At 34.2% G+C, this 27,731-nt stretch overlaps 3 protein-coding genes across 3 annotated transcripts; all 3 read right to left on the bottom strand.

Annotated features, from left to right (window-relative positions):
* Nucleotides 1–7,786: 7,786 nt before the first annotated feature.
* On the bottom strand, nt 7,787–8,665 carry LOC125872382 (uncharacterized). Its single transcript, XM_049553096.1, has 5 exons — nt 8,546–8,665; nt 8,394–8,428; nt 8,199–8,307; nt 8,072–8,127; nt 7,787–7,991 (listed from the first exon to the last, which is right to left on the bottom strand). The coding sequence occupies exons 1-5, from the start codon at nt 8,663–8,665 to the stop codon at nt 7,787–7,789; spliced, it is 525 nt and encodes a 174-aa protein (XP_049409053.1).
* A 1,412-nt stretch (nt 8,666–10,077) lies between these two features.
* LOC125872381 (uncharacterized) lies at nt 10,078–10,948 on the bottom strand. The gene is made up of 4 exons (XM_049553095.1): nt 10,688–10,948; nt 10,526–10,581; nt 10,273–10,423; nt 10,078–10,218 (listed from the first exon to the last, which is right to left on the bottom strand). Exons 1-4 carry the CDS (start codon nt 10,946–10,948, stop codon nt 10,078–10,080), a joined length of 609 nt encoding a protein of 202 aa, XP_049409052.1.
* A 14,208-nt stretch (nt 10,949–25,156) lies between these two features.
* On the bottom strand, nt 25,157–27,304 carry LOC125872379 (uncharacterized). Its single transcript, XM_049553092.1, has 8 exons — nt 27,216–27,304; nt 26,862–26,970; nt 26,721–26,776; nt 26,343–26,646; nt 26,164–26,198; nt 25,996–26,095; nt 25,855–25,910; nt 25,157–25,769 (listed from the first exon to the last, which is right to left on the bottom strand). The coding sequence occupies exons 1-8, from the start codon at nt 27,302–27,304 to the stop codon at nt 25,157–25,159; spliced, it is 1,362 nt and encodes a 453-aa protein (XP_049409049.1).
* Between the last annotated feature and the right edge of the window lie 427 nt (nt 27,305–27,731).

Genomic DNA, 27,731 nt, shown 5'->3' with positions numbered 1-27,731 from the left:
TTTATAGATTTAGGAACAAATTTACAATGTTCATGCAGAAGAAATAATCCTAAGACAACTAAGCTTGCAGCTCTATCAGGTCCCTGTTGTTCTTGAGGATGATTCTTCACTTTTGTTAGCCTTTGCAAGAGTTCTTGAGAGTTTTCAAGTTGCAAAAACTAAGGTCATGACTATTGGACAAAATCTTTATGAAGGATAGTCACAACCTTCAAAGCCATGCCATTGGCTGAGGTTTCTGCCACTTCTGCCACTGTTGGAGACTGTGCACCAACCAATTGTACTTTTTCCAGCCTGACAGTTGTGTGTATATTTTCGTCGTATCAGGTCCCTTTACAAGGTCCCTGGGTTTGTTAGATCATCAAAACTACAACTAACAACTAACTTGCACAGAACAACAATGACTTGTGATGAGTCTATCGATCTATAGATGGCTTATAGATAGAGATGGCATTGGAGCGGGTCGGGGCGGGTTGAACTTCAACTTGCACCGCATAGTAAAAAAAATTGATTTCAACCTGCCCCACATAAACCCGCCCCACCTCGCCCCACATAAAAAATATTATTTTTTCAGCATAAATTTATTCATTTTAATTAATATATGATTTACTAATCATCGGTTATTACAAAATTAAAGTTTGATTAAACAAAAATTTAGTTCCTCAAAAGTTGTAAACTTTTTAACAACATTTCAAACATATCAGAAAGAAATTAACATTATTATATCATTAAAGTTAGGATGAAATCATGCGTTAATATTCTACAAAGACTAAAGCTTAATTATAATAAACTTGACTAACAAATCTCTAAACCCACACCATTTATTATTTAGTTAAGGCACACCAAATTGTGAATCAAAAAAAACTTTTATTTTTATGCATTATTTTGAGCCATCTCAAAACAATTTTTCTTTGTAATTTAATTTATAAATAATATTTTCATAAGAATACAATTTTAGTTCTGGTAATCATTGGTCATTTTGAAACAGAAACTTTTAGATTTTAAATTTGAGATAGTCACTTGTAATTTTCTTATTTAATCTTAAAAAGATGGAAGAGAAATATTAAGGGGAAATCTTATTTTTTTGTTATAGAAAAAAGTTTTGCTTGATATGTTTAATTATTCTTATAATTTGCATGCTAAATATGTAAAGTTTAGCCTTCAGTTGTAGGTTAATAATATAATGCGAAAATGAAATTATTGTACCCGCCCCCGCCCCGTACCCGCAAAAATTAAGTATTTTGATATAGACCAGCCCCACCCCGCTCCGCCCCCACATTTATATAAACATGTCCCTCCCCGCATCTGTTCAAACCCCCCACTCCACATCCACCCCGCCCCATTTGAAGAGAGAAATTCAAATGATAAAATGATTAGGCTTAATTCATCGACAACCCCTTAAAGTTGTCCGCATAATTCATTTAGACACCTTAATTAGGACTTGTATCTATTGAACACTTAAATTGTTCAAAACATGTACCTATTAAATATAAAACGTTGATATGACAAAAATTGTGTTTTGCACTCCCCTGAAGCGCCTGAAAAAATTCGAAATAGTGTTTTTTAATTTCTTTTTACACTTTTTCTTCTTTTATTGACACTTGGCACTATAATTAGCTTTAAAACATTTTTTCTTCTTTCATTTACACTTTTTTCAAAAAAGAAAAGCACCCCACCCCCTACCACTCATCTTCTTCATAATTTAGTTTGCAAAACTTTCTCCATTTTAGCTCCAACATTGTTTTTATTTTTTATTTTTTATAAAAAAGAATATTATTTGTTGACACCCAATTTTGACCTTCCACAATATAAATTAATTATCGAGCTTCTTCAATTTTAAAGGATTTAAAATAATTAGTTTATAAAAATAAAAAATAAAAAATAAAAATAAAAATAAAATAAAGTAATATATATATATATATATATATATAGTTTGCAAGTTATTTTAAATAGTTTTGTCACTTTTTATAAATTTTAGATAATATATATGTTTTACATAAATATGTATATAATTACCATATTTTATGAATATTCAAAAATCGTCTCAAAAAAAAAAAAGTGTGTTTTAATTAAATAATCAATTATATCAATTTGGCTTAAAGTATACTTATAAATTACTTAGTTTATTAGTTTAATTATTCTTGTTTTATGAAAATTGCATTTTATTAATTTACGTTCTTTAAGCTTTGGCTGTAGTTTAAGTTAATTAGTTTATAACCGAATTTATTATTTTATTTCGTTAACATTAAGAAGCTCGTTGATTAATTTATATCAATTCATCTTATTTAGTTTTAGCCAAATTCACCAATTAAATTTAATTTGGCTAACTTCTTAATTTCCATTGGCCAACTTTGAGATCCATTTATTTATTTCTTAAAATCCAAATATAACCAAAAGTTTGCTCTTTGATTGGGTCAAATTTAAGATCAAATTTGGCCCAAATTCCACTCCATTCTCGAAACCCACTCAACAGCCCAACCCCTTTGTCCGTTTCCCCCATTCCAATTTAATTTCCAACAATTTCCAGCAAATTCCAGCAACAAATAACCCATTCCCAGCCCACTACTTTCAACAGAAACCCGGCCCAACCCATTTTTCAACACCAAAGAAACCCATCAGCAAAGCCTCTCCAGCAACAAAAACCAAATGACCCCTGCGTTCTCTATCTTCTTCACCATCACGTGAATACACTGAAAAAAAAAATCAGAAACGTCAATAGCAGCTTGCAAACGTCAACAATAGCTGCCCTCACCAAACCATTCCAGCAGCTCCCACACCCTGCTCTGCAACAACCGCCCATTTTGATCTTTTCCATCCGGATTTTAGGGGATTTTGGTTGAATTTCCATACAACAACAGCCTTTCCTTACCCTTGGGGAAAAATTTGAATTGATTTGATTGGGAAATTCCGATTTTGCCCCAAGTTCCTATCCGTTTTCTTCCCCCTAAATCTGCCTTAATTTCTTGGCTATATATATTATTCACTGTAAGGGGGCGAGCAAGGAGGTGGTTCTGGAGTTCGATTCTTTGACAATAGTCGTTTTACACTTGAGAAATTCCAAAACGATTTTCTCATTCTAAGTTCCAAGAAAAGCTTTGATCAAAGGTTGGTTCAAATTTCCTTGTCTATTGCTCGAGTCTAAACCGGTGTAAGAAGTCGTCGCTCTCTTTGGCTCGTTTGTTCTCAGTTTGCTGCCTCGAATAAGGTAATTTTGCCTTCTCTTACGTCCTGTTTTCGCTACGGTGTGCTATGTGTTCTATACTTGGTATGGAGTTTGTTATCAATAATGTTTGGTTCCTTCGCTGTAAATCTTTGCTTTAATACCGTTTTCCTGTGAGTTTTTTGAGCAGTAAACATGATTCAAGCATCGATGAAGTCACTTTAGTGTTGTATGTTAATCCTTAGACTTGTTGGCTCGATTTTGTATCTATAAAGCCAGCTGAACTTGTCTAGTTTGCTCGAGATGATCCACTGTTCGATTGTTTTCAACTTTGAGTGCGCTAAATGTATAAGTTCTATTTCTTCACTGCTTAATCGTAGCCTTGGTTGTCCCCTTTGTCGCTTTTTATTCATTATAATAAACTCTTATCAATAATAGCTCAATCTCATGCTATTTAAATCCAACTGCTGCTTTTACATACTAGAATGTTGTCCATGTCCTGCTATTGTTTTGTTCTTTTTTGGCTTCAAGGCGTAGTATTATTATAACCTGCTTGTTTCCATGATCCACAGCCTCGACGCTAAAGTCTCTAATCCTTTCCGTGAAAACTTTGTTTCCTAACCGTGTAGCAAGCATCTACATTCCATTCGATCATGTTAAATAAAGTCTATTTTCATGATAAGTCTTGACTATTTGTTTGATGTGGTTAAAAGGGCTCAATAGTTGGAGTGTAAGATTTTACCACCTTGGTTTTCTCTGTTAAGTAGTGTACTTCCAGATTTTGCTGGTTTTATTATTGTGCAAGAGTAGATGATTACTAGCCTTTAAAGTTATCCAACTTCAATTCTGTAGCATTGATCATGTTTAGTGAGTGCCCCAAATTTGTTGGTTTGTTTATTAACGTTCAATGTAGTCTTGATATGTTGCTAATAATCAATAAATAAATAGGCTCTCAAGTTCAAATTAGATTAGTCGTTATTGCTTCCCTTAATGTGTTCTATACCCTCTCATGTGTCCCTTAAGTTAGTTGTCATATACTTTCGTTCCCTGTTTGAAATGCTTTGATGCCATGAGCCTTTAAAACGTGTAGTTGGTTTAGTTTTGCGGCGAGTTGGATTATTTTATTTATTTTGCCCATTAACTTAGAAAGGTTCCTTATAGTTGTTAAGTTCTTAAAGTTTAATAGTCGGAGTTATATCTAGATGTGTTCAAAATGATAGTTTTCCACCATAGCTTTCATGCCTTTGTGCACTTTTGTCTAGTAATCCATCCATTTAGTTCACCGTTGACCTTTCTTCACATCATTAAGTTAATACTATATTATATATATTCATCTGGTTGAGAAGCTCTCTGTAATGGCCTATCCTATTCCTAATTAATTGTCGCAATTATCTCTCCTTTTGGATACAATGTCTACACCTTTTGTCTAGAAGCATATTAGTTCGTAATTATGTTCTTATTTCATAGAATAATGTGTTATCTTCGTCACAAGTTAATCATTTGATCATGTGTTCGTTGAGGGCTCTTATTTTTATTTGTTTTCTAATTCTCTTCTTTCTTTTGTGCGTATGTGAATCCCTTTTGAGTCCATGGAGACTCCACTTCCTATCCTTGCATTTCGGGGATTGTGCTTCTCTTTATCGAGTCCAAAATAGCCGGTGAACAGGTCACAGGCAGTGTAAGACCTGGGAAACCGAAATTTTCAGATCCCGGAAAGCCCAAAAAGGGGTCATAGACAAGATGTATACGTCAATATACATCGATCTACAGGTCAAAAACGCAGGAATACAAGGCTGAGGCGATATATAGACATTCGGAAGCAAGATATACATGAAAAGAGCTAATATATATGTTCATATACACTGATATACAGTCGGTTTATACAAAACGGGATTGGGTTAAAACCCAAAAACTTGTAGCGAAATTGGCCCAAAAAGGGGCCCAATTTCATTCTCTTTTACTCTCCTAATTATTTTGATTATGTCTAACTAACTTCATTTATCTCTAACCTTAATTTATTTTAATTAACTTAATTAGATTTCCCAAAAGAGGAGTTATTTTCTTTGTGTTGATTCATTTTCAATAAATTTCTTTCTTTTTGTGTCGATTTATTAATCAAGCAAGTAGTTGGTCAAATTTTATCATTTTAAGTGAGTTGAATCTTTTGTTAAAAAAAAAAAAAAAAGTTCTTCGGTACTTCTTCACTTAAAACACATTTTATGCATTTTTTTTAAAAAAAATAAAATTTTAAGTTAGACAATTTTCTTGAATAAACTTAAAATAATTAAAGTGTTTTCCCTTCCTTAGTCTTTTTGTCAGAAAATAATAATAATAATTTAACCTAATTTACTCTCTAACCAATTCAAAATGCTTTAAGTTCAAATTATTATGATTCAATTAAATCTTAATTACTCTAATTTTGTTAAAGTCTTAATTGACCAAGTTGTCACAATTAATTTCCAATTTTTCTTAAAAATTAAAAATTGTTCTACTTAATTATTTTCTCAAATTTAATCGAATATTACAAATTTTTTTTTTTTTTATATATTAGATCATTTTTTTTCTAAAAATTAGTCTATTTTAGTCAAGTCGCAGGTCAACCGCATGTTAGCGGGCACTTCGAATGCTTANAATTGTGTTTTGCACTCCCCTGAAGCGCCTGAAAAGATTCAAAATAGTGTTTTTTTAAAATTTCTTTTTACATTTTTTCTTCTTTTATTGACACTTGGCACTATAATTAGCTTTAAAACATTTTTTCTTCTTTCATTTACACTTTTTTCAAAAAAGAAAAGCACCCCACCCCCTACCACTCATCTTCTTCATAATTTAGTTTGCAAAACTTTCTCCATTTTAGCTCCAACATGGTTTTTTTTTTTTTACAAAAAAGAATATTATTTCTTCCAAATCTAAAAATAAATGAAAATCAACAATGAAGAAATCATAAGATTCAGATTTGAAAGAAAGACTTTCTTTTATATGATTTATTTCAAATCTCATAGAAATAATGGAACAATTATGAAAGAGAACAAAGAAGATAAATGATTTTTACGTATAAAAAAAGTTAGCCGATATTTGTTTATCACAATTTTCGAACAAATATTTTTACTCAAATTCAAATATAAACCCATTTATCACAAATGATCTTCGAAAATTTGAAAGAATTAATTTTTGAGCCATGAGTTTCTTTTTGTCATCGATGTATAAATGAATAACTGCCGGTAAAATTTTCTTTCTTCTTCACTCTTAGTATGAAAATATATCTTTTTAAAAAAAGTTATTCTTCAAATTATTTGAAAAGAAATTAGATTTTGTGATTTGAGAAAGAATGTGTTTTGGGAAGAAGATGAAGATGAAAGGGGGTTGCGTAGGTGTGGGGCTTTGTAGAATAGGTTGACATTTTCATTTTTTTTTTAAAAAAAAATTAGATATAAAATGTGTTTGAAATAATTTTAAACAATTTTTTATATATATAATTTTTGGGGGCCAGTACCACATGTTATGCTTTAATTAGCCGTTTTGCCATGTCAGCGCAAGTGTATCACACACTCTTCATATTTTTTGTTGATTATCAAAAAATGCCTAATAGGAACAATTTTTGAATATGTAAAACAGTAAAAGTGTTCAATAGGTATCAATCTTAGTTGAGGTGTCTAAGTGAATTATGCGGACAACTTTAAGGAATCGTCGATGACTTAAGACAAATGATTATTAGTGATAGAGCTTTGATTAGTGTCTACCACACACATGATAATAAATGGCAAGGGAATGTGAAAAGCTTGCACGTTCATGCGTATAATTAATGGTAGTAATTACAAGATGACTGTCACTTTGATGCCTATAATGCACGATTAATAGCAATTGAAAGCTGATGATGCTTTTCAATTCTCCACTATAATACACAGTAACTAATACTCTCCTTTCCTGCTCAGTATTTTCGATCCAAGCCGAAATAGGAAAAACTGATCGTCGGTTAAACATCAGTCGATATTCATTCCTTACTCAAATAGGAAGGTGACAGTCTCAATCTAGTGGCGTGGTCCAGAACAAGCTTTTCCTTTACGGATCTATGAGTTTTTGTTTTGGTTACAAGAAGTGCTTCTTTGCTCGCTTGTAGCACCTCGACTCGAGTTTCCGCGGTAGGATTGAGTGAGGTGACGAGAGCTGAAGCCAAGGTTCCTTGCTACGCTCCATAGATGTTCGTACGATTCTTATGGATTTTGGGTGTGTTTGAATTCACCCTCTCGTTAGGTCTGTTCAATAATAGTTGTCCACTATTGACTTGACATACCTCTTAAGAAACAATAAATAATAAGGGTAGGAGTATTACTATATTATCTTTTGACTTTATTAAATATAAAGTTTTGAGAAATGTATTAGATGATAAATAATATATAATAGAAATGGTAAAATAGACACAGAAATTAAATTATCTCTGAATTTTTAAAATTAGACAAATCTTGTTGGACAACTATTTTACTAAAATGCTTGATAGATTCTAACTAAATATTAGTAATCCATGAGTAGTAACTATTAACCAGTCGATTATTTGATAAGAAATTTAAAACAAACTAAGCAGAATTTCGTCTATCAATGTCTGCATTTTCATCATTAGTTGGTCTACATCTTCGTTCAGTTCATTGGAGCGCCTCCGTCTTGATCATTACTGCCTCCATCTTGATTAGCGCCCACTTCTTGTTCATTAGCGTCTCCATCATTTTTCTCATTAACGCCTAAATCTTGACCAGCTGCGTCTGCATCTTGATCTGCATTTCTCTCAATTTGTTCCTCGATTGAACGAAGTAACGGTATATGATTAGAAAAAGTAAGCTTGTCCCTGCCACAAAATACTCATTTGTATTAACCATATTATTATAAGTCGTCATATACACTCTCAATTTGTAATTAGAAACTTACAATTTCATACAGAATCTTCCTTCTCTAACATACGTGTGCTGTCCGGGGACTCCAATCTGGAGAAATAAAGAAATTCAGTATTTTTGTTTTAAAAAACAACAAAATATTGTTGTTATTAGTATCTTACAATTTTCCATCCGATCATCTTTCTACATTGGCAACAGTAAGCTTTGGCTACGGTAGTTCCAATTTCTGGTTGATGATAACTCGCGTTGTCTGGTACATGAACATTAAACCTGCATATATACATATATATATAAATGAGCCTTAGCAGAGTAGTGCTAAGTGTATACATATCTCAAGTTACGTTGCTCATACTTACACCCTATCAAAGAGCCCTAGTTCTCCTAATCGAGACTGCAAAATGTACAACACAAGAAAATGAGCATAATTGCTCAGAATTCATGATACAAAATATTGAAATCAGTACCAATTTCATGAAATAATTTTTCCAAATTATATTTGAATTGTTACCATCGGAAAATAATCGTTGAAGCATGCAACTTGCGTTCTGCACCCATAAGTATGACAGTGGATGCTATCATTTGAAGGGATCGCATCAGTGTTGAATTCAAGTGAATAGTATCTATTCATTGTTGAATGAATAAGCGTCAACTCAAAATTAAAAATGCACGAGAATGAATTTTATGGAAGTATAGATACATATACATTTTCTAGTTTAATAAGTCAGTAGTATAGCTATATTTTAGGATCCGGATTTGGCTGTAGAGATTGAGATTTTGTTGGACTTCAATTTTAATTGGGACTCTACAATATGTGTTCAATTTCAAGTAGGATTCCTGGAGGCTAAACCTAAAAAAAATAGAACTGCCCCATCATAACACGCCTCGCCCCACATAAATCTGTCCCACATATACCCGTCCTGCTTAATTATTCTCATTTGTCTAAATCATGTAATTAGAACTTGCCTCAAATTTCAATATCTCAGTTCATTTTTCCCCTATGCATGCAGTTGTTAAAGTAGTTATATATATATATATATATATATATTAAAAGGGAAGCTCCTAACTTCAAAATTAAATTACAATTATAACCCTATACTACTATAATATAATATGTTTAAGCAATAAAAATGTAATTAAATAATCATATTTTTATTTACTAAAAGGCAGGATTAGAAGTCTAACAATTGAATTTTAAATAATTGAAGGAGTTAGAATTTAGTATATATAATCTTGCTTCATTCCACAAATTCTCACAAAGAATCGCATTGATACATTAAATTCATTTAATTGATTTCATAGCTGTAGCATATTCATCTAACATGGACTCTCGGACTTGTTTTACTCATTTCATTTCCTTTAATTAAGTTTTTGATCTCCTATTTACTTCTTCAGTTATGGCATTGTTAATTCTTGTAGTTATTCTTAATTATTATTTCCATCTTTCATCTTAATTCCTTAATATTGCATCAGTTAGCTTAACCTGGAAGGCTTTCAAATTTGCCAAAACAAAATGGGATATCTGAAAGGCTACAGATTTGTTTTAGGATAACTCTACTACACATTTATGCAAACAGGACTACAGGATTGGTATAATTATCCCTCTTGTCAAAAGGAATCGTACAAAATTCAGAAGGTTACACATTTGCAATTATATTAAACAGAAAGCAGAAATCCAAATTAGTATAATATGAGCACTGGAACTTAAGTTAGCAGATGACCACTGGCATTCACACTCCTCTGTGGCTTTCAAAAATTCATCCACAAACTAAGGAAATATCAGTAATCACTTTTAACCAGTCGATTATACTCAAATGCTCGACAGATGTCTTGTATCAAGAAATTAAAAACAAAGTACAATCTCAAATTGGTTTATTCCAACCAGAAGTAATACCATATGTAGTACAATCTCAAAACAGAAATGGAAAAAAGAATATCACACAATTATGAATTATAGCATTTTGTATAAGCAGAATATCAGAATGAGTAGGCTATCAATGTCTGCATTTTCATCAATATTATCTATTCCATCAGCCACTTGATCTATGTCTTCATTCGTTTAGTTGGCGGGCCTCCATCTTGATCATGATTCTGTTCATTACCGCCTCCATGTTCATCAGCATTTTGCTCATTAGCTCCTACAACTTGATCAGCACTTTGCTCATTAGGGTCTTCAACTTGATTCTGTTCATTACCGACTGCATGTTGATCAGCATTTTACTCATTAGCTCCTACAACTTGATCAGCATTTTGCTCATTAGGGCCTCCATTATGATCATGATTCTGTTCTTCATCTGCACCTCCATCTTGATCATTAGGAGCCTGTGCATTATTGCCTCCAAAGAGTAAATCAAACAACGTTACATTGTTCCAGCTAATAAATGCGTTCCTGCCACAAAATACTCATTTGAATTAACACCTTACAAGTCATACCATAGATATATACATGTACAGACGGTCTCAATCTGCAAATTCGTAATTAGAAACTTACAATCTCATAATGAATCCTCCTACTCTATAAACATTAGACGGTTGGGAGACGGCAATCTGGAGAAATCATAAGTTCAGTAATTTAAGAGGGAATAAAAAAGAACAACAAATCCGTCTTGTTATCATGAAACTCAAATGATCTTTAATATTACTAGTATCTTACAATTTTCCACATGAGCAGGCTTCTACATTGGACACAGTTAGTCTCGGCTAGGATCAAGGTCATGCCATCTGTTACTCTATGTTGTGGCTCGTCCTCTGCTACTTCAACCCTAAACCTGCGTATATACACTCTAGTAAGAATCCGTAGAGTCGGAATGTAATGGATGATTGCAACTTGAGTTCTGCAACGACGACAGTAGAAGTAATGAACAGAAGGGATATGATTGTATTCAGGCAAATTCTGTCTCATCCTAATAGCCATATTAGAGAATTAAGAAGAAAGTGTAAGAGAAATATAAAAGCTGGAAAAGAGTTGATGATCAATGAGAATCCAAGAAAAAGAAAATGGGTGGAAATTATAGCAGAGGAGAAATGCCCAAAACTGAAATTATATTGATTCTTGAATACTACTAGTTGAGAAGAGCTCTGTTTTGAAATCGCTCTGAAATTATATTGATTCGTGATTCTTGAATACTACCAGCGATAAATTGTATTTTATTTTAATTTTATTTTTCCCTTTTACGAAGTTATTATTTTCATATATCTTATACTCGGTATGACACTTTCCTTATTTTTTTTAATATTCCAATAACATATAGTTTATAGGTAAATGTTTCATATCTTAAAGTTTGTGTCTTATTTTTAAGAAACTATATTCTCCTCCTTCTTATATCCACATACATATCAAGATGTTGTTTTCGAATAAAAATTATTTTTTATAATGTAGAAATATTGATTAAATAGTAGATATGGTAGGAATATTTGTGTAATTAAATAGTTTCTCTTTAAAAGTATTCGATATTTATAGAGAGTGTGTGTAGATGCCTTTACCAAACTTACCACCCATATCCCTCCATTGAAACAAATAGTCATCCGCATTTTAATTAGAGTTCACTGTCAAGCAACTTCACTAGTTGAAACAAAGACAATTAAAAGATTGTAGTCAAGAAATTAAAAGATAAACATATAGTTGATTCAAATGTTTGCATTTAGATCAATATTGCCCATTCCCTCAACGATATCTACATCTTGATTAGGAACTTGTTCATTAATGCCTCCATTTTCATCCAGATCAGCATTTTCCTCATTAGCGCCTAAATCTTGTTCATTAGCGTCTCCATCTTGATCAACATTTTGCTTATTAGAGCCTAAATCTTGTTCATTAGTGCCTCCATTTTGATCAGTATCCTGTTCTTCATCTGCACCTCCATCTTGATCATTAGGAGCCTGTTCATTATTGCCTCCAAAGAGTAAATCCAACAACAGTACATTGTTCCAGAAAATAATCTCGTTCCTGCCACAAAATACTCAGTTTGAATTAACACCTTACAAGTCATACCACATATATCCGTGTACAAAGAGTCTCAATCTGCAAATTCGTAATTAGAAACTTACAATTTCATGACGAATCTTCCTACTGTATGACTACTAGAGGGTTTGGGGACTGTAATCTGGAGAAATCATAAATTCGGTAATTTAAGAGGGAAAAAAAAAGAGCAACAAAATCGTCTTGTTATCATGAAACTCAAATGATCTTTAATATTACTAGTATCTTACAATTTTCCACCCGAGCAGGTTTCTACATTGGACACAGTAAGTATCGGCTACGGTCATGCCATCTATTACTCGATACTCCTCTGCTACTTGAACACTAAACCTGCATATGTGCCTTATTAGACGATAAATAAAATCACAAGATGTTGAAATTGCATGATACTTACACTGTAGTAAACAACCCTGCAGGCACACTACCAAGAATCTATAGATTCGGAAAGTAATCCTGGATGATCAACGAGATGGAGTTGGTGATCAACGAGAATCCAAGAAAACGAAAAATGGGTGAAAAAAACACAGGAGAATTGCTCAAAACTGGTGAAAATTATATTAATTCTTGATTCTTGATTCTAGTTGAGAAGAGCTCTGTTTTGAAATGGCTTCTTCAGCTCTGTTTCAAATCGCTCTGAAAATTTTCTAACCTTAGCAGGGATAAATTTTGAAATGGCTTCATCATTCTAATTAATTATTGTTTTAAAATATTAAATTCACAAAATTATTTATTAATTCACGGATTATTAATTAATTAATTTTAAATTTGCAGAATGTTTACGGGAAGGACATACATGTAAAAAGTTCAGTGTCAATTGGTTATTCCAAACTGAAGTAATAAAATGTAGTGCAATCTCAAAGCAGAAACGGAAAACAGAATATTACACAATTATGAATTATAGCATTTTGTATAAGCAGAATATCAGAATGAGTAGCCTATCAATGTCTGCATTTTCATCTATTCCATCAGCCAGTTGATCTTATCTTCCTTCGTTTAATTGGCGGGCCTCCATCTCGATCATTAGGACCTTGTTCATTAGCGCCTCGCACCTCCATCTTGATCAGCATTTTGCTCATTAGCGCCCACATCTTGTTCATGGTTCAGTTCATTACCGCCTCCACCTTGATAAGCATTTTTGTTGATGAAATGCGTCAAGAAATTATGAACATTGAACCGAATAACCCCCACATGTTCTTCATGATTCAGTTCATTGCTGCCNTATGAATCTGTATATATATCCTACAGATCATGTATCTAGCCATTCTTTCAGTCTCAATACAATGAATTTTCTTCTTTCTTAGTTCTCTCTTTTCATGTTCAAACTCTCTCAAGTTACGTTCATGGTATCAAAGCCTTATGCTTCACAGTGAGTACTGCTGAAGTTGGTGATATTAGAATCAAAGGATCACTGTTTTGATTCACAGATTCATGTTTTGTTTCTGTTCCGCTTGTTGAAAGAAATTTGCAGATCAGAGCTTGATTCGAAGCCAGAATCTGCATTCAGTTTCAGCTTGATCTAGTATCAAATTCCAGATTCATGATGGAGAATGAAGGTGTTCCTGCAGCTGGATCACAAAGCAGTTCACTAGGAGGTATTCCTCAAAGCAGCAATGCTATGCAAGGTCAAGGTATTGACTATAATCATCCCTTATTTCTAGGTCCTACTGATGTCAGTGGACTGAGTCTTATCTCGTTTCAATTGATTGGAATCGAAAACTATACCTTATGGAGTCGATCTATCAGATTGGCCTTATTAGGAAGGAATAAAATTGGATTAATTGATGGTTCTGCTAAGAAGGAGGTATTTGGTGAGGAACTGTGGGGGCAATGGGAAAGAGTAAATGCTGTGGTGTTGTCATGGTTGATGAACTCTGTATCTAAGAGCTTATTAAATGGGATTGCCTTTGCTTCTAGTGCACTAAATGTCTGGGTTGATCTAAAAGAAAGATTTGATAGAGTAGATGGATCTAGGACCTACAGTTTACATAAGGATATTGCCTCACTGCAACAAGGAACTGCCTCTGTGTCTGAGTATTATACAAGACTCAAAACCTTGTGGGATGAGTTTGAAGTGTTAGTACCTGCTCCTTGTTGTAATTGTGAAAAATCAGTAGGTTTTGTAGCTCATATGAACAGACAGAAATTGTATCAGTTTTTGATGGGCTTAAATGACTCCTATCATCAGGCAAGGAGTCAAATTCTTATGATGGATCCACTACCAACCATTAACTGTGCCTATGCGATGGTAGTTGGAGATGAAAGGCAAAAGGCTGTTGTTACTAGTACTAATAGTATGGGGATGACTTCTGTTGGTCTGGATTCCTCAATTGCTATGTATTCTAAGACTGGTGGAAGTTTAGGAGTGAATCAGAGGTTTAAGAAAAATTCTTTTCTAGTATGTGATTTCTGCAAGTGCAAAGGCCATAGCAAAGAGTTTTGTTATAAAATTGTAGGCTATCCTCCAGATTTCAAGTCTAAAAGGAAGGTTCAAGGAAATTTTCCTTCACATACTGGTAGTTCTTCATTCCAACAGTCATCAGTACAGGCTAACTTCACTAATGACAGAGATATCAATTTTCCTCCACAACAACAACAACATTCTAATCCTAATGAAGAAACTCACAAAGCTCCTAGCAACATTAATTCAGTAAGTCAGGCTGAAAGAGAGGTTAAACAACTTCTGCAAGGCTGCGCATTTACTAAAGATCAGTATGATTACATTCTCAAAATGTTCCAAAAGGAGGCAGGTTCTTCATCTACTTCAGTGTGCAATACTGCAAACACTACAGGTAAGGCATTCTTTGTTTCTGAAAACAGTCAAGTCTGGATTATTGACACTGGTGCAACCAACCATATGGTTTCTAGTTTGGATATGTTGGTCAGTAACTCAGTTTCTAAACCTAAAACACCTAAACCTGTTTATCTTCCAAATGGTGATACTACTCAAGTGTCACATGTTGGTTCTAGTGCATTGTCAACTAGAAGTGTGGTTACAAATGTCTTACATATTCCTGAGTTCAAATATAACTTGCTGTCAGTGAGTCAAGTCACAAAGGAGTTAGGATGTTCAGTTACTTTCTTCCCTCACTTCTGTGTTTTCCAGGAGCTTTACAGTGGGAAGGTGAAGGAAGTTGGTAAAGAAGAGGGAGGTCTGTACTTGCTGTTACAACATCTCAATACTGGTGTTGGTGTCAAGAAAGAAAAGGAGGCTGCATTTGTTGTCAATAATGTCAAGGAGTCAGATATGGATCTATGGCATCAAAGATTAGGACATGTGTCCTCAGGAGTTCTTAGTCGAATGTTTGTTATGAATAAGCAGAGTATATGTAGAATTTCCCAGTGTTCAGTATGTCCCTATGCTAAACAAACAAGATTAAAGTTTCCTTCTAGTTTTATCAAAAGTGTAGCTTGTTTTGACTTGATACATGTGGATCTTTGGGGGCCTTATAATACACCTACTATTGATGGAAACAAGTATTTTCTTACAGTTGTGGATGATTTCTCCAGGATGACTTGGTTATTTCTGCTGAAACATAAATCATCTGTGTGTGTTTCTCTTAAATTGTTTATACAGTTTGTTAAAACTCAATTTGGAACAACAGTCAAGTCATTAAGGTCAGACAATGGTACTGAATTTGTCAACACTGTGTGTGATAATATGTTCAAGGAGTTAGGGATCATTCATCAGAGGTCCTGTCCATATACTCCTCAGCAAAATGGAGTGGCTGAGAGGAAACACAGGCACCTACTTGAAGTTACTAGATCTCTAAGATTTCAGGCCAAAATACCTTTGCGATATTGGGGACAGTGTGTACTAGTTGCAGCTTATCTTATTAATAGGATACCTAGTAGTGTTCTGAATTATGCTACACCCTATGAAAGGTTGTATGGTTCTAAACCTACACTAACTCATCTCAGAACTATAGGCTGCCTATGTTTTGCTAAATGTTTGACTGAGCATGATAAATTGTTGCCAAGGGCCAGGGCAGCTATTCACATGGGATATTCAGCAGGTCAAAAGGGATATCTTTTGCTTGATCTAAGCAATAAATCCTTCTTTATAAGTAGAGATGTGGTATTTTGAGAAGACTCATTTCCTTTTGCTGCCATTGAACAAGGGCAGATGTCTGAAAGGATGTTTGCAGATACTTTATCTAAAGATGATTTTTTGGTGTCTATTGTTGATCACAGTAAAAATCTTATTCCTAGTACTACTGCTGCTGAGAGTGTCTCAGAAGGAAGTAATGCAATACAGTCTGATCAGGTTACTCGACCTGAAGTGTTATCTTCATGCAGGTCTTCTGAGACTGTTACTGATGTCATGCACTCAGCTATCAATCCTTCTGAACCTAGAAGATCCACTAGACCCAAACAGACTCCATGCTGGCTGAGAGATTTTGTATCTTTGTCTGTTAACAAGGATGTTAAGTATCCTATGTGTAATCACATACACTATGCTCATCTTTCCCCTGTCTACCAATGCTATATTGCTGCTACATCTGTTATTAAAGAACTTGAGTCTTATTCTGAAGCTGTTAAGGATCCTCGATGGGTGGATGCTATGAAATCTGAAGTCCTGGCATTGGAAAGTAACAAGACTTGGGAAATCACTGATCTACCAAAAGGCAAAAGGCCTATAGGGTGCAGATGGATTTTCAAAGTAAAGTACAAATCCACAGGAGAAGTGGAGAGGTTCAAGGCAAGATTAGTTGCAAAGGGATACAGTCAGCAAGAAGGAATTGACTACACAGAAACTTTCTCCCCTGTGGTTAAAATGGTGACTGTCCGAGCTGTGGTATCTCTTGCAGCCTCTAGACACTGGCACATCCATCAGATGGATGTGTTTAATGCTTTCTTGCAGGGTGATCTTGATGATGAAATCTATATGCAGCTGCCTCAGGGTTTTATCAGTCAAGGGGAGAAGGTATGCAGACTGACTAAATCCCTTTATGGTCTTAAACAGGCCCCAAGACAATGGAATCACAAGTTAACTGAAGCCTTGGTTAAACTCAAGTTCAAACAAAGTCAACATGATTACTCCTTGTTCTTAAATGAATCAGAAGAAGGGGTTACTATAGTACTTGTCTATGTTGATGATATGCTAATAACTGGAAGTAGTCTGAAACTGATAGAGGAAACAAAGAAAGCACTGCAACATGCTTTTAAAATGAAGGATCTAGGGGAGTTAAAATACTTCTTAGGTATTGAATTCACTAGATCAGCAGCTGGTATCTTAATGCACCAAAGGAAGTATGCCCTTGAGCTAATATCTGAGGTTGGCATGGCAGCAGCCAAACCTGCAGGGACCCCTATTGACATCAATGTCAAACTAACATCAAAGCTATATGATGAGCATATTCACAAGAATCAGGAAGACTCAGAAGATCCACTGATAGATCAAACTATGTATCAAAGACTGATAGGTAAGCTTTTATATCTGAATATGACAAGGCCAGACATAACCTTCAGTACTCAGACACTCAGTCAATATTTGCATCAACCAAAGAAGTCTCATCTTGATGCAGCCTTAAGGGTAGTTAAATATCTAAAGAGACAACCAGGACAAGGGTTATTATTAGCTAGTAATTCAGATGAACTAGTTACTGCCTATTGTGATGCAGATTGGGCCTCTTGCCCACTTACCAGAAAATCTGTAACTGGATACATGGTTATGATTGGTCCTTCATTAGTATCATGGAAGGCAAAGAAGCAAACGACAGTGTCAAGAAGTTCAGCTGAAGCTGAATACAGAAGCCTGGCTTCCACTGTGTCAGAGTTAGTGTGGTTGCTTGGAATGTTGAAAGAAATTGGAGTTAAAGTTCAAGTGCCAGTGCAAGTGTATAGTGATAGCAAAGCTGCCATTCAGATAGCTGCAAATCCTGTGTTTCACGAAAGAACAAAACATATTGAGATTGATTGTCATTTCATAAGGGAAAAACTACAACAGGGATTCATCAAAGTAAACTATCTACCTACAAGAGAACAGCCAGCGGATGTACTAACTAAAGGGTTGTCTAAGTTGCAACATTAACATCTTCTATCCAAACTAGGAGTGCTAAACATTTTTGCACCACCTAGTTTGAAGGGGAGTGTTGAGATACAAGAAGATGTAAGGGGTTGTTAAAGTTAGTTACAAGTAGGAAGGTTAGTTTAGTCCTTTCACTGTATGGTAGTTACAACAACTTGACAAGTTGATTAGTCAAGAAGTTAGTTACAGAAATATGAATCTGTATATATATCCTACAGATCATGTATCTAGCCATTCTTTCAGTCTCAATACAATGAATTTTCTTCTTTCTTAGTTCTCTCTTTTCATGTTCAAACTCTCTCAAGTTACGTTCAGAACTGAATAACCCCCACATGTTCTTCATGATTCAGTTCATTGCTGCCTCCACCTTGATCAACATTTTGCTCATTAGCGCTCACTTCATGTTCATTAGTGTCGTCATCTTGATCAACATTTTCCTCATTCGTGTCTCCATCTTGATCAACATTTTCCTCATTCGTGTTTCCATCTTGATCAGAATTTTCCTCATAAGTGTGTAAATCTTGTACCTTCTTTATACGAAGCAACGGTACATCATTCCATAAACAAAGCTTTTTCCTGCCACAAAATAGTCATACTTCATATAACGTATACAGACAGTCTCAATTCGCAAATTTGTAATTAGAAACTTACAATATCATTAGGAATTTTCCTTCCCTAATAAGACTGTTCTGCGGGGTTACTTCAATCTGGAAAAATTTTAAAAACCAGTATTTTTTTTTAAAAAAGCAACAAAATCTTCTTGTTCATGAAAACAAATTGCTTCGTATCTTACATATTTCCACCCGAGTGTCACTCCACATTGGACACAGTTAGCCTTGGCTACGGCAGTTCCTAATAGTCGTTGATGATTTTTCACGTTGTCTCGTACAACAACATTAAACCTGCATATATACATATATATGCGTTAAACTGCAGAAAAAAGTGTATGCATATCTCAAGTTTCTGAAATCATGATGAGACTTACACCCTATGGAAGAGCCCTTTTGGCCACTGCAAAATGTACAAGAAAATGAGCATAATAAGTTCAAGAACAGAGTACTGAGAATTAAGAAGCATTGAATCTAAAATATTGAAATCAGTAGGAAATAGAAGAATTCAGAAAAAATAATATTTGAATCCTTACCAACCGAATATAATCGTGGGTGCATGCCACTTGATTTCCGCACCTACGACAGTGAATGGTATGATAAAGAGGGATAACATCCTGGAGTTGAACTGAATAGCATTTCATAATTGTTGAATGAAGAAGCACTGCTCAAAAAGAAAAATAATGCAGAAGAATGAATTTGATGGAAATGACAAGAGAGAATGTTGATATATATATATAGAAAAGTCATTTCTTGATTCTTGAATTTACCGTTAATTCTCAATCCATTTTCCCTCCAAAACTATTAAAGTCATATTTATATTTTAAAATTGTACAGAGGATAATGCCAATAATGTTTCCTTTTCCCCTCTTTCATTTGTATCCTAATAATGTTATTTTTGTGTGAATTTCGACGGTAAAAATAAATAAATTATTTGTATCCAATGTTTGCATCAAATGACGTATTATTTAATTATGATTAATTAACATATGTTTGTTGCACTATATCAAGACGAAATCTTAGAGCAATGAATTTGAACCATGGAAAGAGTCATGTCTAACTCTTGTATTAAGATAGAATGTCTAAATCACATTCTTTATAGTGCGGTCTATCCATTGGCCCTGCTAATGTAACATATTGCTTTCTGCTCCAGACTACTTCTTTTTTAATATTACATAGAATCACTTAACCAAAATATATTAGGCCGACTTGATGTAAGCACATGATACAACTAAGACAAATAAAATCAGTACCTTAGGTCACCGAATACTAAAACTCCTCCTTCATTATTATATGGAAAAATGATATAATGTAGCTCTATTAGAAATTCAACATCATACTTTTTGAAGAATTTAAGATTTAAAATTATGATTTCAAATCACACATTTAATTATTGAGTTGAAATGATCAATTAATATCAAATGTCTAAAGGCGAGCATAATCAACTACTCATGTAAGATATGTAAAGACTTAAGGGGCCGTTTGGTACAATGATTAATAACATAGAAATTAGTAATGTACATTTTATTTTTTATTAAGTGTTTGATTCATTGTTTCTCACCTAATTTTGTATTGGATTAAAACTCTACAAAAAACTTATTTTCAATTATACCCTTGAATTACTATAAGATATTCTATTTTATATAATTAGGTCAAGGTAGATAATTGTAATACAATATTTTTTTTTGTGACCTTCTAACTAGTTAGGAAATGAACAAAATCGTCATGTTTGCTATCTTCTCACTTGAATTATTTGAGGATAAATAATTATCATCTTAATAAATTAATCATTCACAAAACAACTCACATTTCAAATATTGTATTGATTTGTATTGAATTTATTTATCAACAAACAACTCTCTCTAAATAATAAAATTAAATTTGTAAGCTAATTTATTTATATAAATTTACTAGTACAAATATAAAATATAAAATATAAAATCAAGAAAATAAATAAAATGATTAAAAAAAATTGAGGGTATATTTGTATTCACATAAATTAATCTCATGATATCAAACATGTAAAATGTGCAATGTCAACTAATTTATTCCAACCTTGTCACGCCCCGAGCCTACACCCTGGGCGGGACCGGCACTCGGAGACCATTGCTGGCCCCAAGCGAACCCTTGGCTTGACTTTCTTAACTCAGCGAAAACTTAACTCAACAGAATAACTCAATGCCATGCAAAGACATAAACAACTTAGCTGATAAAGATCTGGCCCAAAAGGGCAACTCAAGTCTCAAAATAGAATATTTACATATATATATATACACAAAAGAGAGACTCAAAATAACTGACTGACTGACTATGAAGTCTCTAAAATATTGAGATGGATGTTGGGGCAGACCCCGCAACATCCTAATAAAACAAAACTTGAGAACATAAATAGTTGAGTCCTCCGGAATGCAAGGAGGCTCACCACTAACTCTGGATTGCTCAGCTGGATCAACGGCGTGCTGGATGATGATCCTGGGTACCTGTGTCTGCATCATAACAAGATGTAGGCCAACTGGCATCAGTACATGGAATGTACGAGTATGCGAGCTGGACTGCTAAAACAACAACTTAAGCTTGAAAGGGATACGAAAGAGAACTTACCTTGGCTCTGTTCAACGAATAAGTAACTGAACTCGATATAAAGCAATAAGACACATACAATATATAAAGCTTGTAAAACTATTAAAACATGACGTAAAAATCATATTTATAATATCATGAAAATACCATGCTTCCTTTCGAAGTCTACTTGTGCAATGCATGAATGAAGTCCCATACCCCTATCCACAATAAGCATAACTTCTCGAGGAACCAATCTCTTTTTACTGTGGGAGTTTCTCTAACCGACAACCACCACTATGAAACCAAGTGGTGATACAACGTTTTACCTCACGTTGCCAAAAGACCATCTTATACCTTGCCGTGATATAGGAAGCTAATGATACAACATTTTACCTCACGTTGCCCAAGGACCATCCTATACCTTGCCGTGATATAGGAAGCTAATGATACAACGTTTTACCTCACGTTGCCCAAGGACCATCCTATACCTGGCCGTGTATAGGAAGCTATCTTTACCAAGTGGATCCACTAGCTTAACTTTACGTGATCATCTAAAAAGTATGACCCGTTAAATCCCATGTTGGCTACATGGCTCTTATGGAGAGTTGAGTTAATATGAATCGTGTCCCCAATTCGGTGCTCAAGACTACTCCCAAAAATACTTTAACTCATTAGTGTTTTAAACACATCTTTCTTTAGTTGAGATAATAACTCAAAACTTAGCCCAAAGGCTCTTGAAAACTCTTTATAAAAAGAACATCTCAAAACCATATTTTAATATGATCATTGATGACTTGAGATATTCATGCTGCTTAAACATTGATGGTATATCTAGAGACCATACTGTTTAAACATTGATGACATACTCAATTTGTCATACTAATCATGTTTTAGAAACTCTTTCGCAAAACTCATCTTTTATCAAAAAGAGATAGTACTCAACTGCTCAAAACTCTTTTGGAAATCTCAGTTTCCTCTCATCTTAAATGTGAAAACATTTATAAACTTCTTTGGGAATACTTAGTTCCCTAATAACTTTTGAGAAATGAACTCAACTCTTGACTCTTGACTTAACTGAAAACTCTTGACTTGACTTGAAACTTGAAACTCTTTGCTTGACTTGAAACTCTATACTTAACTTGGAACCCGAGCCTTAAAAAGAAGTTAAAACGTTCAATGAAGACTCGTGGAAAAACCTTAAAGACTTGCTTTGACTTACTTACTTCTAAGCTTGACTTCACTTGACTTGGAAACTAACTTCACTTGACTTTGAAACTAACTTCACTTGACTTGGAATCTAACTTTCCTTGAATTGGAATTATGAATTCAAGGTGTTTGATCACATGTTATGGAGGGATTCTTGATGTTTAGACGTACTTTGGAGTGTCGGAAACAACTATGAAACATAGGTATAACACCTAGGAACATGCATGAGAAAGTGGGGAAGGAGTGGGAAAACTTGGTGCTCTTGGCGCTCTGAGAGGCGCGGAGCGCCAGACCAAAAACTTCAGAGGAAGCCTGCTGGCACTCTGATGGGCGTACCACGCCAGGGGTAAAACATCAGAACCCCTGCTGAGGCGCGCTGGCTGGCGCGACGCCCCAGATTTTTTCCCCAAAAATCTGACTCTTCTCCTTCATTTTTCCAACTCTAAACCTCCTTAACTTCAATGGATCCAGCCCCAAACACTTAGAATCATAAACCCCTCAACATACAATTGGTTTCAACTCAAAACACAACCGGAAACAAGTCCCAAATCAACAAGAACTTCAACAACACAATTAACAACATCAACAACAACCAACAACTTCAACAACACAACCAATCTTTCCTCAATAATAAAAATGAGTTTGGTGTGTGGGGGAAAGGATCAACCCAACACTAAGAACTCACATACATTAATAGGGATCACCCCCGATGAAAATCCACGATGATCTTGACGAATCTTGCTTGATCTTCTCTTTTCTCCTCTTCTTCTCTTCTTCTTCTTCACTCAAAATCCTCACTCTCACTCTTTTAAAATGGGAAAAAAAAAATGATCCAAAAATCAGCCTAACACTAATATATAACCAAAAGAAATAGCTAGGGAAAAGACCAAAATGCCCTTAAAATTTCCGGACGGATTCCCTGCCAACTGCCCAACTTCCAAAGGGCATAACTCACTCATAAGAACTCGGAATTGAGAAAAATTGGCGGCGTTGGAAAGATCATTCCACAAGCTTCGCAATCGTAACTGGAACTACGCCTAAATCATCCTGAGCTAGGAGTTATGGCTGCTCAAAGTTGGCCAAAAACTCACTTTTTTTTTCCATACTTGGCCAATTTTCCATATCTTTAAAATTCTTTCCAAAAATGAAAATTTCCAATTCTAAGCCTCTTCAATTATTTCACATTGCCGGATGTTACAAACCTGAAGTAATACAATATGTAGTGTAATCTCAAAACAGAATATCACACAATTATGAATTATAGCATTTTGTATAAGCAGAGTATCAATGTCTTCATTTTCTTCATTAGTTGCTCTACATCTTCATTCATGAGTTCTTTGGAGCACCTCCATCTTGATCAATTGTGTCTCCATCTTGATCAGTTGTCTCTTCATCTTGATCAGTTGTGTCTCCATCTTGATCAGTAGCGTCTCCATCTTGATCAGTTGTGTTTCCATCTCGATCAGTTGTCTCCATCTTGAACAGTAGCGTCCCCATCTTGATCAGTTGTCTCTCCATATTAATCAGTTCTATCTCTATGTTGAACAGTTCTACCTTCATCTCCATCAGTTCTGTCTTAGGAACCTCTTTATTAGCATCTCCACCATGATGAGCATTTTCTCCATTAGCCCCTAAATTTTGTTCATTAGCTATCTCCATCTTGATCATTAGGAACCTGTTCATTAGCATCTCCATCTTGATTGGCATTTTGCCCATTAGCGCCTAAATCTTGATCAGCATTTGCCTCATTACATAATCTAAGCCTGTCCCTGCCACAAAATACTCATTTGTATCAATCCTGCTGCTTCTCAATTTGCATATTTGTAATTAGAAACTTACAATTTCACAAGGAATATTCCTTCCCTAATACACATGACCTGTGGGGTGGCTGCAATCTGGAGAAATTAAAAAATCAGTATTTTTTTTTTTTAAAAAAAAGCAACAAGATTTTCTTTTCAACTAATGGTTAAAAAATAAATAAATTATTTGTATAGTTTTTGGGTACATGTTTCGCACGTGTGTTTCATGTGAATTTTCATATTCATAAATATATAAGAATGATTAAAATTCTATGGAAACATGTATGTAATGAGTAAAAAAATGCAACAATTACAAATAAATCTTTAATAATATGTCCAGAAAACACCAAATGAAGGGGGTATTTTGATGTTCCAAATTAAATCTTTTTAAGCAACAAACGTTAACTTTTGAATTTTGATTAATAATTAGCAAACTTTCAATAAAATCACAGATGATTAATTTTGAGCTCAAATAAGAATATAAGCTTACCGCAATAATACATTTATAAAAAACAACTAAAGTAAGAAGTGCACACACTAAAGAAACATAGAAATCCAAATTATTATAATTTAAATTAGCATATACTATAACAGTTTCCTAAAAGCAGAAACCAAGATGACACTGCTGTGTGGCTTTCAAAAATTAGTCATCCACAAACTAAAGTTGAGTAGCAAAATCTAAGGAAATGTCAGTAATCGATTATACTCAAATGCTTGAAAAATGACTTGTATCAAGAAATTTAAAACAAACTAAGCATCATATACAGAATGGAAGTCTCAAATTGGTTTATTCCAACCTGAAGTAGTACAATATGTAGTGTAATCTCAAAACAGAAATGGAAAACAGAATATCACACAATTATGAATTATAGCATTTTGTATAAGCAGAATATCAGCATGAGTCGGCTATCAATATTATCTATTCCATCAACCACTTGATCTATATCTTCGGTCGTTTCATTGGCGAGCCTCCATCTTGACCAACAATTTGCTCATTACTGCCTCCATGTTGATCAGCATTTTGCTCATTAGCGCCTCCATCTTGACCAACATTCAGCTCATTACTGCCTCCATGTTCATCAGCATTTTTCTCATTACTGCCTCCATCTTGACCAACATTTTGCTTATTACCACCTCCATGTTGATCAGCATTTTGCTCATTACCGCCTCCATCTTGACCAACATTTAGCTCATTACTGCCTCCATGTTGATCAACATTTTGCTCATTAGCGCCTCCACCTTGATCAACATTTTGCTCATTAGCGCCTCCACCTTGATCAACATTTTGCTCATTAGCGCCTCCACCTTGATCAACATTTTGATCATGATTCTGTTCATTACCACCTCCACCTTGTTCACGACGGAGGAGATGCATCAAGTAATTTGAAATATTTTTATTTTGCTCAATATTAGCTCTCATTTCTTCTTCAGTAGAGTCTCCATATCCCTCAGTTGCGTCTCCATATTGATCTGTATTTTCCTCATTAACACGGACATTTTCTTCCTCGATTGGACAAATCAACTGTTCATCATCTGAAAAACCAAGCTTGTCCCTGCAACAAAATACTCATTTGTATCAACCCTTATAAGTCATACCACTTATGTATGAGATTTGCAATTTTGTAATTAGAAACTTACAATCTCATGCAGAATCTCCCTTCTGTAATATACTTGGACGGTTGGGTGACTGCAATCTGGAGAAATACAAAATTCAGTATTTATTTTTTTTAACAGCAACAAAATCTTTTTTTATGATGATCTTTAAAATTAGTATCTTACAATTTTCCACCCGATCATCTTATGACATTGGCTACAGTAAATGTTGACTACGGTAGTTCCAAGATGATTACTCACATTGTCTGGTACATCAACATTAATCCTGCATATATAAATTAGCGTTAGACAGCAGAAAAAAGTGTATACATAGCTCAAGTTGCTGATACTTACACCGAATTAAAGAGCCCTATTCCTCTTGATCGAGACTACAAAATGTACAAGGCAAGAAAATGAGTTGCTGAAATATAACAGAGTAGTGCTGAAACACAAATATCTGTTTCCAAAATATAGAAATCAGTAACAATTTCAAGAAATTTTCGTAAACGAAGAAATTATATTCGAATAGTTACCATCAGAATATAATCGTTGGAGGATGCAACTTGCATTCTGCACCCAAAAGTAAGACAGTGGATGGTACCATTAGGAGGAAGCGCATTTTGCTCATTACCATCTCCTACAACTTGATCGACAGTATGGTCAGTAACTAGATAATCATTTAGCTTGAAGAGATGCATCATGTAATCAGGAATATTGTCATCATAGTCTTCATCTGAGCCTCCATCTTGATCCGCATTTTCCTCATTAGCTTGGAAAAATTGGTTCTCAGGAACTAAACGAACCAACGGTAGATGATTCGAATAAGTAAGCTTGTCCCTGCCACAGAATACTCATTTGTATAAACCCTTATAAGTCATAACGCTTATGTGTAAGTGTAATTAGAAACTTACAATCTCATACAGAATCTTCCTTCTTTAATAAACATGTTCTCTCGGGGGACTCCAGTCTGGAGAAATAAAAAAAATCAGTATTTTTTTTAAAGAAAAGCAACAAAATGTTCTTGTTGATGATCTTTAATATCAGTATCTTACAATCATCCACCCGATCATCTTTTCACATTTGCTACAGTAAGTTTTGGCTGTGTTAGTTATACATTCTGTTTGACTATAAATCACGTTGTTTTGTACACGAACATTAAACCTGCATATATAAATGAGCATTAGACCGCAGAAAAAAGTGTATACATATCTCAAGTTGCTGATACTTACACCCAATTAAAGAGCCCTAATTCTTCTGATTGACTCTGCAAAATGTACAAGACAAGAAAATGAACTATAACAGAGTAGTGCTTAATTAATCAGAATTCATGATACAAAATATTGGAATCATTAGCAATTTCATGAAATAATTCTTCCTAAACGAAGAAATTATATTTGAATCGTTACCTGCCGAACATAATCTTTGAACCATGCAATTTGCGCTCTGCACCGAACATTAGGACAGTGGATGCTATTATTAGAACGGAGCGCATCATTGTTGTGATCAAGGCGAGTGTATCTAAACATTGTTGAATGAAGAAGCAGCAACTCAGAGACGAAAAATGCAGAAGAATGAATTTGATGGAAATGACAAGAGAGAATGTTCATATATATATAGAGAGAGAAGTCACTTCTTGATTCTTGAATTTACAGTTAATTCTCAATCCATTTTCCCTCCAAAACTATTTTCTTTTTAATTTCTGACATATTCATATTTTATTTGGATCAAAACTGTATAGAGGATAAAAAACCAATTATGTTTCCTTTTCTTAATCTCAAATTTCAACCCGTTTTGAGACTCTTTATTTTCATTGATTTGATATATATTCCTATATTGAAAGTATAAATTACTATCTATTTTATATTTTTAGGATTTATCTATTTATTTGTAACTTTTTTTAAACTTTTTTTTTTTTGTTGAGT

The sequence above is a fragment of the Solanum stenotomum genome, chromosome 8 (genome assembly GCF_019186545.1).
Source record: "Solanum stenotomum isolate F172 chromosome 8, ASM1918654v1, whole genome shotgun sequence".
NCBI lineage: Eukaryota > Viridiplantae > Streptophyta > Magnoliopsida > Solanales > Solanaceae > Solanum > Solanum stenotomum.
This window is presented reverse-complemented; position numbering and strand designations above follow the sequence as displayed.